This window comes from Ursus maritimus, unplaced genomic scaffold (genome assembly GCF_017311325.1).
Source record: "Ursus maritimus isolate PB19 unplaced genomic scaffold, ASM1731132v1 scaffold_6, whole genome shotgun sequence".
NCBI classification, from domain to species: domain Eukaryota; kingdom Metazoa; phylum Chordata; class Mammalia; order Carnivora; family Ursidae; genus Ursus; species Ursus maritimus.
In genome coordinates, this window is record NW_024426774.1 from 3,117,616 (window position 1) to 3,130,587 (window position 12,972).

The window sequence follows — 12,972 nt, forward strand, 5'->3', positions numbered from 1 at the left end:
CGGAAGGCAGCTGCCACCTCCTGTGAGGGACACTTGGTGGCTCCCACAGCCACCCGGCCAGGGGGCAAGCGATGCTGCCCTTGAGGTCGATGGCAGTGGGCTCCCTGAGATCAATATGCTCCACAGCTAATGCTCTGAGACACTCTGTCCCAATGCCTGCTGATGACACAGATGGTTGGCTGGGTGACTTGGGCACCCAGCTCAATTTCTGGTGATTTTAGAAGTGTTTTCCTGAGTGTAAACACTTACTTCCAAGGAAAGAAATCTCATAGCACAAAAATGACAGAAATTATTTTCCCTACTTTTTGAAGTCACAAGAGATAACAGACTGATAATCCTAAATGCTATCCATTTGTCACTTAAGTTTTAACAAAACCCATCTCATTCACATAAGTACCCCAAATCCCCCCAACAGAGCAGCAACAAAAGATCACAATACATCTTTGTCAAAGAGATGTCAAAATGGGTATTTTATTACCATTTCAAAAGCCACCATAATTAGTCCAGAAAGGCAAAGATCAAAAGATAACATAATTTTAGGGAAAAAAAATTTTAATGGTAAAATGTCTTTCAGAAATCTTAGAGAAGTCTCCAAATATGAATGGGCTTATCTTACCCACCTCCCAAGCTGCCGAAGGAAAAGAGCAAATAAAATGCCATATACTTCAACCTCTTATTCAGCTACCTGCGGCCACCGGCCGTGTTACAGCTGTGACAGCTTGGATTTGGGATTCACTGAGAAACACACAGATGCGCGTCCACACCTGGGCAGACCTGTGAGACCTTCATTCATTTATAGACCCCTTTCCACTAAACTCACAGAGTAGGGGTAAGGGAGCTTCGTCTCTGTTAAAATAGGACGGATCCTTGCAATGTGAACAGTTTGGGTTTGATAAAAGGAAGGGGGGATAAGAAGAAGTTGGGTAAACAGGGTGGACCAGACTCTCCTGGTCTGTGGTCATGTTGGGCTCATCTGTTATATGAAATTCACTGGATATTCTCCACAGTCACAGATGCCTCACAGAATCCTTGGACCAACAGAGATCAGTATTAAAAGACTTCAAGCTCTATCCAGTCTTGCAAACTTTGACAATTCCGAGTGAAAGGACCATCAATCCAATTTTGGATCTTTACCAACAGAATTACCTGGCTCATCCAGGAACCGGTATACTGAATGCTATATTTCCACAGCGCCAAGCGGGAGACCACACCATGATGCAACCACGTACCTTACCACACAAAGCAGGTGTCTACCCATTACCTCCTGTGACCACACCACTATACATATGCATCTAAGGGCCGTTCCTGGCCTACGTCCAAACTGCCGGTGTTCACCGAGTCTTCGGCACAGGAGCAGTAAGAGGGGTCGGTGTACACCGAAACACTTTCATGCACAAGAAGACAATTCTGAATAATAAGGGTAGCTACATTCACTCAAGCTATTAATAACCACCACCACCATCATAATTATTATGATTTGCCTATAGAGGCAGGTACTGTTCTAAGAGTTCTTAATAAAATAACTCATTTAATTCTCCTAACTGACCTTTGAGGTAGGAACTGCACCAGTTTTATAGATAAAGATACTGGCCCAGATAGCCTAAATAATGTGGTGGTTCTTATAGAGTTTGGGAGCAGTGAAGCAACGTTTGAGCCAAGCAGCCTGGCCTCGGAGCACAAGCTCTTAACTGCCGCTCACGGCTCTCCATGGAAGGCAGAAGCGTTGACCTGGGCATCTCTGTGCGTGTCTTTCAGTGCAGCACAGAAGCAGAACTGAATGAATACCACCCTCTAACTTGTATTCTCTCATTTTCCCTGTGCCACAGGGAAAGCTGCTCGTTCTTACCGAGACGGCTACCATCAAACACAGACTGTCCTTCACAGTGTACAAAACACCACAAGACACGGGAAAATATTCAGGGCCTATATCTGAAGTAGGAATAATCACAAAGGCACAAATGTGGCTACACGTTAAAACTAACAGCTGTCAGAGTAGGTCCACAAAACTCAGAACGGCTGATATGCTGAAGATGTCAGCCTGTATGTTTTACATTAATAACTGCTTGCTATTTGTCCATCCAGATTAAGGAGTGGCTGACACCAAAGCTGTAGGAAAAAATCTACGGGAGAAAATTTTTAAATAGAGAAAACTCTATCCTTTCAATTCCCTTGCCTGCTGCAATTTGGGGGAAATGGTGTCATCACTGAATTCAGCTATAGAACAGTTCTGCCTAATGCATCAGACACTAGTGCTCTTTGAGAGCTTAATCTGAAAAGCTCTGGCTTAATAAAAAGGAAGGAGTGGGAAAGAGATCTATAGATTTTGTGTTTGACTCAAGGCACTGATTATCAGAGCTCCTCTCATTTTACTAATGCCATTCTATTTTTTCCCCATTTCTCAGGCTTTTAATAGGAAGTCTGTATTCTTCATGACTGATGATCATTAAAAAAAAAAAATGAGACTATGTAAGAACCAGGGGACATTTCTTCCAGTTTAAGAAGTCCCCAGTCTCTGGTAGTGTGGCAAAGTGATGCGCTTGGCAAAGATGTTACTCAATTAGTTATTTTGTCCCAAAGATCACTTCTTCCCAGGGCCAGAAAACACACTTAACCTTGGCTAATGGGGAATACCAACTATGGCTTTCACTGAATTCATCCGGATGTTACCACCGTCCCTCTGCTAGAATACAGAGCACAACAGTCTCCTTTCCCAAAGGCTGCCAGCTTCCGGGGAAGAAACTGGTTTTCCAAACGGTGCAAATACACCCCGTGCTTCCACAACGTAAAGATCTGATTCTCCACTGAGTGCCGGATACTGCTCTGAGATCCCCATTTACTCAATCAGGTCTTTGAATAATTGTCCTTTTCCCCCTGTTGGTAAATTAGCCTACTCAGGGAGATGCTGGCTACAAAGGTAAACTACAAAAGGAGCCAAATCCAAACAAAAGCAAACAAAGAGGCATCTCTTGAATCCCTTTCTCGGCAGAGGTTAATTCACATCACCACACGTGAACACTGTGCAGGTGCAGTGGCACGTGTGTGTGTGTGTGGGGGGGATTTTCCTTCCAGAGCGTGCAGAATACACACAGAGGAAGGAGAAAAGGAGAGCTCTGTGGCGTATGCATAGCCCCTGCTTCAGTAACCCTCTGATTTTCCTGGCAAGGCAGAGGGCCAGAGGCAATGGCTGCTCCCGCAGCTCCCAGCCCAGGCTGCAAAGGGCAGGGTGAGTCATACGGAGCGCGCAGAGGCTCCCTAGACAGGGATCCCCCTAAACACAAAGCATTTATTAAATATGCAAGTTGGGTGACAAGGTGAGCTGTCAGTACGCTAGTAAAGCTAGCTATAACTGTACTATCTGCCAAAAACCGGAGCAACCCATCAACATTTAAAGGAAACTGAGCCTCTGCATCTTCTAGAGAGAGGCTCAAGAATGCAAGTGATGGGAGCCCAAGTTTACACTGTGAGCAAAGGATTACTAGGCCTGTTTTCATTTCTGTCTTGGAGGGAGAACCACTCACTGGCTTAAGCCAAGGCTCTGGCTCTAGCAGAATGCTTTAATGAGGCAAATATACCAAATGACTTAAGAGCTGTAAACAGGCACCAAATGAAACTCAGTTCTACTCTGTGAAATTTTCTGCACGGAGGCAATAAACCTCAATTAAAACAAACGACTGAGTAGAAAACCATTTGAGAGCAGAGCACAGACTCACAGGTGTTTGGAGCAGGGAGGGAACCTGGCCATCATCCAGTCTGTGGTCTTAATTTTAAAGAGGCATGGTGCCTAAATAGATCGGCCTCCCTGAGTCTATAGCCCTCCTCCCCAACACACAGGCATAGGTCTATATGGAAAGAACATGATGTCAGGATCCAAACTGCATAGCCCCAGGAGTGATATGACCACAAAGGAGGCCAGTGAAGGCTGGATTTTAGAAAAGCGAAATGATCTCTATTTGCCCAGGCAAGAGACACATTCAATCCCCTAGGCCAAAGTTTCCTTGCGCATGAGTCATGAGAAGACCTGCTTCTCTGGAACCCACGTTGAGCTGTGCTCCTGCCTGGCTCTGCCTGTCACCAGGGGAACTGGTGGGAACAGGGGGCGGGAGGAGAGCGGATGACAAAGACTCCGGGTCATCTCCACTCCCACGCACTCACAGGACCGGGGCTGCTCATATGCGCAGAGTACCAAGTCTCCTGCTTGGGGAACAGAAATGCTGGCCACCATCAGTGTTCTCATTAGCCCCTAAAGAGCAACAACTCAGCCTTTAGACATTTTCAAAAAAGTCTACCAGCCTACGTGGTAGTTATCAGATTCTGTCAAACCAGGTAAGGCAACGATATGCCTAAGACGCCATGGGAAAAAGCACTGTGGTACGAAAGGCTGTGTTTGTAACTGTGGTTAAAATCCCTGGTCTGAAAGATAGATTAGTAAATCATTTTATTCAGATTGATTGGTTTTTCAATACGCTACACACACAGGCCTCCGTTTCTTGCCAGGACTCTTATACACAGGATGACAGAAAAAGGTCATGATTAAGGTTGGGCGCAGTGTGATGGAGTTCTAGAATAACGTGACTGAACTCTCTCTTCTCTTGGATTTCGGATTCCCAGAGTACTGACTGCTGAAACGCTTCCCCTTTAATGGAAAAGCAGGAATCTTCCCAAGCAGGACGTTCAATTTCCAGAAACAAAGACAGCTGGGAAGTGATGGGCTGTCTGTTTCTGGAAGCCACCAGCATCTAAATGAGGACCGACTGCCAGACCCGGTCAGGCAGTGAACGACACAAGGTTCTCCCCGGCTGGAGCAGCGTCAACAGGGGGCAGGTGCACCACATCCAGAAGGACCCCAGACTCGCTCTCCTAGGAGGGAGGTCTCTAAAAGTCGTTGTCAAGGGCAGACCGTGCCCAGTGGCTGGCGTCCCCCTCTTACCTCACCGCAGCAGCCCACAAGTTAAAAGACAATACTTACGGTGCCGTGGGATATGGTCAGGAAACCGTTTTTAACGGAACATTTCCTTTTCTGCCACACTTTTCGGATCCTTAAATAGGAAAAAGAAATAAGAGTTGAGCAATTTTGGATGCAGAAGATCCACACGCACGTACCCTCCAGCCACACGGCCACTTACCCGTCGCTCTTCTTGTACAGATTGCCGTTCCGCTCAGTCCCATGCTCTTTGTTTCCCTGAGGCTGATGTAAACTATAGGCTGTACTCTGGCGAATTTGTGAATCCTAAAAATGGTCGAGAAGTTGTTTTTAATCCTAACCAGATTCCAAGCTTCAAAAAAGCCGTCCTTAAATTTTTTTTTTTAAATTAGAGAAATGTCACGTATCGGCACACCAAGAAAAATGGACATAAAAGTCATACCCAGGAATTTGTTAATGCCACCTGCGAGGCTGGAGAAGGAAATGTCAAACCAGCATCCCTCAACTGGCTGATGACAAATGAGCCATTTGGAAGTTACAGATTTTACTTAGTTATGAGCCTTAAGTCCCTGATAATGGCAAAGAGCTCCTGGTGTGGCAAAAGCAGCCCTCAAGAAGAAAGGTAACATATGTGTTAGCAAAGGCAGCACTTTAAAGCAAGAAAAATCCCCAAACAATGTTCCACCTCTCCCTTTTAGGCAAGTTACTTGAGCTCCCTGCCTCAGTTTCTTCCTTGGAAAATAGGAAAACAACACCCAGTAAAATGGTAACTATAGTAAGGTCTGAGTAAGAGAACACGTGTGAACACCCGGTACATAACAGGTGTTGAACAATCAACCCCTTCAACAATCAACCCCACCAACCCAGCAGAGGGGCCAAAGCACTGAGCCCAACTGCCTCAGCCTCAGGGTAGACCATCCACTCGGTCAGCGGAGAATCTGGTGGAGTCTACCACAACTGGAAACTCCAGGCTTCAGCTTCTTAAAGGCAAGGACTGTCAACGAAACCCTGGGCACCCAACGAGTGCTCAATAATTGAACAGATAATATCAGAAGCCCCACGCCGAGTGTGGGAAGGAGCTGTCCATACCAGCACTGGAAATTCTGGCAGACATAAGGAAACAGGAGGGAGCAAAACATGAACAGAGTTCACAGGCCAACTGTTTATTGAGAAGTTCCTATCAGCTCCATTTCATAACGGAGGAAATAGAAACATGATGAAAATAAGTGATTTACTTAAGATGCAGAGCCTGTTAGGGCCAGAGAGGAGAACGGAAGGGAATTCCACCTCCCCCTCGATGCTCCTTCCGTGTGCTCTCACCAGAGGATGTCCTGAGACACAGTCTCATCTCCATCATCCTTGGGGAAACAAGACACTGCCGAACAAAGAAAGAACTAATGCATGGCAGTTGATGTGATCCGAACCAAGAACACAAGTACTCTAGAAGTGAAGGGCCAAGTGGAGGAAGGCGCAGAAGTCTGGAGGGAGGGAGTTTTCAAGATGAAAGCAAGTAGAGGTGGAGAAGAAGGGGGAGGGTGTCCAATGCAGAGGGTCAGCACACAGAGGCATGGAGAGGAAAGCAGCAGCTGTGGTCATTCTCTACGGAAATCAGGACAGCTAGTGTAGCTAAGATAAAGTGGGCCAAGTGGTAGAAGGGACACACAGACTTGAGTCAGAGTTCTGACTACCTGAAGGCAACAGCAAGCCACCTGGCTTCTTGATAGTTTTAAAGTTTTTCAAGCATAATATTTTTAAATTTTGATGAAATTTATCTATTGTTTCTTTTATCATTTGTACTTTAGATGTCACATCTAAGAAACCATGGCTTACTTCAAAGTCATGAAGATTTATACCTATGTTTTCTTCTAAGAATCTGACTTTCAGCTCTTACATTTAGGTCTCTGTTCCATTTTGAGTTAATTTTTGGTTATGGTGTGAGGTAGGGGTCCAAACTCATTCCTTTGCTTGTGGCTATCCAGTTGTCCCAGCACCACTTGTCGAAAAGACTATTCTCTCCTCACTGAATTGTCTAAGAACCCATGTTGAATAATCATATGTGTAAGGATTTATTTCTGGACTCCCAATTCTGTTTCACTGATCAGTAAGTCTATCCTTGTGGCAGTACCACACTGCCTCAATCATTACAGATTTGTGGTGAGTTCTGAAATCAGGAAGTGTGAGTCCTCCAACTTGTGTTCCTTTTCAAGGTTGTTTTGACTATTCTGGGTCTCCTGCATTTCCTTACGAGTTTTAGAATCAGCTTGTCAATTTCTGCAAAAAGAAAGGGGGGAATTTGATAGGGATGGTACTGAATCTGCAGATCAGTCTGGGGGCTGTGGCCATCTAAACAGTATTAAATCCTCCATTCCATGAACATGGTCTGCCTAACACAGGCTTTTGTTTCTTTGTTTGCTTTTTGTTTTAAAGCACTGACTTTTTTTTTAATTTATTTTTTTTTAAGATTTTATTTATTTATTCGACAGAGATAGAGACAGCCAGCGAGAGAGGGAACACAAGCAGGGGGAGTGGGAGAGGAAGAAGCAGGCTCACAGCAGAAGAGCCTGATGTGGGGCTCGATCCCATAACGCCGGGATCACGCCCTGAACCGAAGGCAGACGCTTAACCGCTGTGCCACCCAGGCGCCCCTAAAGCACTAACTTTTTAACTGTGAAATATTTATGGGACAACTCTGCAAAAAAAGCAAATTAAAAGAAAATCTTGATCTGAGAAATCAATTATGTGCTCAGGCATCCCATTATTGAATTGACAACAGAGGCTAAACAAACAGACCCCAAAATAGAAGAAACGTCCTCACTCTTCTCCTGCCTCCAGACAACTAGGGCAAACAACTCATTCATCAGGTGAGGATGGTGCCAGTTTCCACATTCTCTCACACGGGCAGAATGTTAGCCCTAGAAATCTAGAGCAAACCCCGCTTCAAGCATCACTGGGAATAAATGCAGTGGAGGAGAAACAGAGAAGTGCTGCTCACCTATACGAATCACTGTGAAAGACTAAAAATAAACTTGTCAAAAGACTAAATTGCACAACCAAGAAATACGACTATTGATTTAGGGAGAAAAAAAACCCTGCACAAAGTAAGTGGTGGAATCATGTGACAACACTGCTGGAAGTGTTCATGCCAAGCATATTAATCAGAACACTCACAGGCCTTATGAACAGGATAAAGGGCATTTCTCTTTTCAACAGAATCAGACCCTTTGCGAGACTTTAAGGAAGAAATTACGGTTTTATTCTTTGGACCAGGTATTTCTTGAATCAATTAAAAAGTGGAGACAAATCTGAAGCCATACAATTTAAAATGTGTAAATAAGAGGAATATAACCTGTTTGACATAAAATCAAATCTGATTTAGAGCTAATTATTTTAGCATTTTCAAGGTGACTTCTAGGTGATCCAACAAAAACAGTCTTTCTTCACCTGTTCATACAGGTATTTTATACAATACCTGATTCAGGTGAAGGGGGGACAAATGAAGTCTGCCTTTTCACAAAATCAAGATTGCAATTCAATGGAATATAATCCAAGAGAAAAGACCCTTTACTTCTGGGGAAAAGAAGAATCTAACACATAGAGAGGCAACTGGCTGGGGGCTGGGATATCCATGTTACCCTGACTCTTGGAGACTCCCCATCATACTCTGCACTTTTGCCTAGGACCTGATTGAGCAAGTCTCACAATGTGGAGACTGTTCATATGTCTGAAGCACAAAGGGTAAGTGGGCATCTTATGGACCTTCAGAAGGCTCTCCTGAGGTTCTATCGATACACGCATATCCTCTATCCTGTGACATCCAGGCAAGTTCTCAGACCCCAGGCACCATCCACGACCCTAAAGTTTATGTGGCCATATGAAGTGTTAAGCATTGGGTCCTGCCAGGACAGAATGCCCAGATGAACAGTAGACTTAATGTTTGAATTTTCAGAAACAGGGGAAAAAGAGTGATGATACTGCATATGTTATACATATAAAGGTTTGCTCATTATATCAGAAGTATCCCCGCCTAAAACATCATAAAAACTCACACACATTAGGGGTGCCTGGGTGGCTCAATCAGTTAAGCATCTACCTTCAGCTCAGGTCATGATCCTGGGGTCCTGGGATCGAGCCCCACGTTGGGCTCCCTGCTCAACAGGGAGTCTACTCCATCTCCCTCTCTCCCTGCCCCCACTCATGCGCACACTGGCACGCTCTCTCAAATAAATAAGTAAATAAATAAATAATCTAAACAACAACAAACTTATACACTTTATCTGTCTACCTCTTAGAAAGTCTGTATTCAGACAATTCTTGTGATAAATGGATTGCCAAGGAGTCACCCCTGGATGCTTGAAGTTTCTCTACCAAGGGAGAGCAGTGATGTCCCACATACGTCCAAGTACCTTCTCAGGGTACGACAGCTCCTAAGTCAGAGTGGGGAGGAGGGTCAAGTGGGCAGAAGGATAACCTATCATAGATGACACCACCAACATCCATTACTGTTCAACCACCAAGCAGTGGGAATTAGGTCTTTTTTTTGTCCACTATTGTTCTTCAGCATCTAGGACCACAGTACCTGTTGAATGAACGGACTAGAACCTGCTTATCAAGACAATGTGTGGAGTGCTTTATAGAAACTATCCTTTAGGTCTCGTAACAACTCTCTGAGGTGGCAGTATCGTTCCTGTTTTACAGAGGAAGAGACCAAGGCGTGGAGAGGTCAGGTAACTTGCTCCATGCCATCCTAGTAGGAAGTGAAGACCTATGATTAATTCATGCTCTTTTGCTCTGCTAGACAGCTACCCAGGCGAATTTTCTGTGCTGGTCAGAAGATGGCCCACCTGCCCCACCTGCTGGGACTCTACTAACTCTGAATCATCCTCCAAACCCTCATTCCCAACATACACCCGCCCAGCACATACACCCATCTCCCACACGGGGTAGAACCCCTTCTGGGAGCTGACCTCCACTGGAGCCCTCATTACACTGCACCCTAATTTTCTGACCCTACTCCCAGACTGTGAGCCCTTTAAGAGGTGAGAACTGTATCTATCTTATTCTGTTTGTATGGTACCTGGCCTAGAGTAACTGCTAAGAAAATGGGGGTTGAGGGGCTCCTGGGTGGCCTAGTAAGTTGAGCGTTTCGGTCAGATCACTATCTCACAATTGTGAGACTGAGCCCCGCAACAGGCTCCATGTTCAGTGAGGAGTCAGCCTCAGATTCTCTCTCCCTCTCCCTCCCCCCTCCTCACATACACAATCGCTCTCTCTCTCTCTCTCGAATAAATAAAATCTTAAAAAAAGAGAGAGAAGAGAAGAAAATGGGAGTCAAATGTGTGACTCAATGAACAAGTCTTCTATGGAGGGTGAACTGAAGGCCTGTCAGGTCACTGGGAGCTTGGCAGGAGAGACAAGGAAGTGAACACCTGGCCAGAGGGTTGTGACTAAGGCCAGATTCAGGCATGATAAGATATGGAAGCCTAGACCAGAAAAGCCAGAGTCGGAAGAGAATTATGGCTGTCACGGACCTCTGCTCGCTGGACAGCACATACTGTTCAAACACATTCCTACCAGACAGGGACACTTGAAAAGTTGGGAGCACTAAGGCACCTGGGTGGCTCAGTCAGTTAAGCATCTGCCTTTGGCTCAGGTCATGATCTCAGGGTCCTGGGATCGAGCTCCACATTGGGCTCCCTGGTCAGTAGGGAGTCTGCTTCTCCCTCTGCACCTCCCCTGGCTTGTGCTTGCCCTCTCTCAAATAAATAAATAAAATCTTTAAAAAAAGAGAGAGAGAGAAAAAAAGAAAAGGGGGGAGCATAAAGCTGACGTGAAGACAGACCACACTTGAGATGTCCAAAGTGGGAAAATCACTGTGGTTTCAGCACTCAGGCCTACCAACACCAGCTCCCAGAGGCTGAGCCCTCCCACTGAAGGCACACGTCTGGGCTCTCAACAGCGAACAGCAGAGAACCCACATGCCAAAAATGAGGTTTTGGCAGAGAATCTGCCAGCACTGCAATGGGATCTGTCCCACAGAACTGAACTAAGATGGGACGTATGTGGGATGGGGAAACAGAAGAAGGTTCATGCAAGAATGAGCAGTATTGGAGGGCTTTAACTTTCTCAGATGTTAAAACTATGGTGCATATATAGGAATTCACTGCACAGTTTTTAAATTCATCTATAAGTCTGAAAAATATAATATAAAAGTGGAAAAATCAAACATCAGAATCTTCTTTACAGACAGCAGAAATATAAAAAAATACGAATGTCAGCGATTCAGAGGTGTGGGGGCACTGAGATCATAACGGCACAGTGTCCTTTTACAAAATGCAGCTGCAGGGTGACAAAGAGAAGCAGCCCAAAGCCGCCACATGCAGGGGCCATGTTCTTCACTTAGACCAAATGACTGATGTTTGAGATTTACAGGAAGGAAGTAGGAGAGTGGCTCCCACCAATCATCAGTGCAGTTTCCTTGGGGCACATTACCTAATTTATGAACTGAAATTATGTAGTTGCTTAACCAACTGAGCCACCCAGGGCCCCCCTGAACTGAAATTATGTAGTAAGAATTTTCGTAAACATTAAATAAAAACTATCAACACCTCAGCTTTCTAAGTCAGAGAGAGAATCCAAAAAAGGGAATGAGAGTGCCCAACATTCAATTCTTGCTGTAACTGGAAGAGACAGAACTCCAACCATAAAAAGTTTTTAATAATATATAAAATTCCACTTATACACATTCGCTTCCTACTGGCAACTGTGTTCACAGACCATCCAATTTACAGAATACCATCATCAAAAAGCAATGCGGAGAGTAATACAACATCCAGTGCGACACAATCACGAGCAAGAGACTGGAGAGTTCCATCTTTGGGCAGAAAGCCAAAGAGGAGCAGTAAAGAAGGTTCTTATGGTCCCTCTGTGCAGTCGTGGGCAGCTGGGCTGGTCAACAAAAACACACAAACACAGCAAACCATAAAGACTTCTGGTCTGTGCTGGTAGATTTGTTATACTTTTCTGCAAAGCTATAAATAACCAGCTGACAACAGCCAGTTTTCCCAAACCTCCTAATTCTGCACAGCCAAAGTAAACATGGCCTTTGCACTGTGCCCAGCATCTGCTGTCCTTTATTGTAAACCTGAGCTTCGCTTCGTGGGTTTGATACTGCTTTTCGGACAAGAGCGGCTCTCAACCACTCCCAGACCTGCACTGGGGAGCCGGCTGCTCTGGTGGCACTGGGCTTCCAACACCTAGCACCACCCCTTCTAGTTATACTTAAGCCACTGTTTTCTCCATTCTCCCAAGTTCTTTCTCTCCTTATTTTTATGCTTATCATCCATGTTTGGGAATATCAAAGTGTCAGAATCTACATTCTCTAGACTGGGAGGAAGCCACCATCTCATGGTAATTTCGAGTACTCACACGTGACTTCAATCAGCCAATCTCTCACTTAGCAGACCCACGTTTACCAAAAGACTAGTAAATGAGCAATATGGTCCAACAACATGATGGCTGGTGAGGCACAGAAGGCAGGAGGGCATCCTCAAGCTGCTCAAGGTCTAGCTACAGAAAAAGCATCTGTGCACTTGAAGACACAGCCAATAACCCAGAAGGAGTATGTCCTGATTGAAATAACAGGAACTCAGATCACTGGGGCCGCGGTGAGCAGAGCCGGTCTCCAGAGGCAGGGCTGCGGATGCTCGAGAAGGACATGAAGGATTCAGCTAGGCAGCGGAAGGGGAGGGAGGGGGTGAGTCGCTCTGTTTCCACAAAGGGACAACAGCAAATGTATAACCCGTAAACTTGGAAATTTTCCATTCAGTAATGTTTGTGAGTCCAAATTCTTTACCCTTTAATAAAACCCAGAGAAAGGGTTAAAATTAAAAATGTTACTGGCTATTAATGTATGCATGGAAGAAACTAATTTAAGTTCATGAAGAAAGCATGCAAAACTCTCCAATTTATTAAAATACTGAACTACTTACTCTCCTAGACTTCGGTCACAAAGGTAAATGCATTTGGGAGAGAAACAACAATATTCAGTTATA

The 12,972-nt window shown here is 45.0% G+C and overlaps 1 protein-coding gene across 1 annotated transcript in view; it reads right to left on the reverse strand.

Moving 5' to 3' along the window:
• Positions 1–12,972, reverse strand: part of ASAP2 (ArfGAP with SH3 domain, ankyrin repeat and PH domain 2) — a 122,441-nt gene that overhangs the window by 44,227 nt on the left and 65,242 nt on the right. Inside the window, exons 10-11 of the mRNA XM_040623081.1 lie at positions 5,124–5,227; positions 4,967–5,036 (exon numbers count right to left, since the gene is read on the reverse strand). Coding sequence (XP_040479015.1) covers positions 4,967–5,036; positions 5,124–5,227 — 174 coding nt within the window. The remainder of the gene's footprint in view (positions 1–4,966; positions 5,037–5,123; positions 5,228–12,972) is intronic.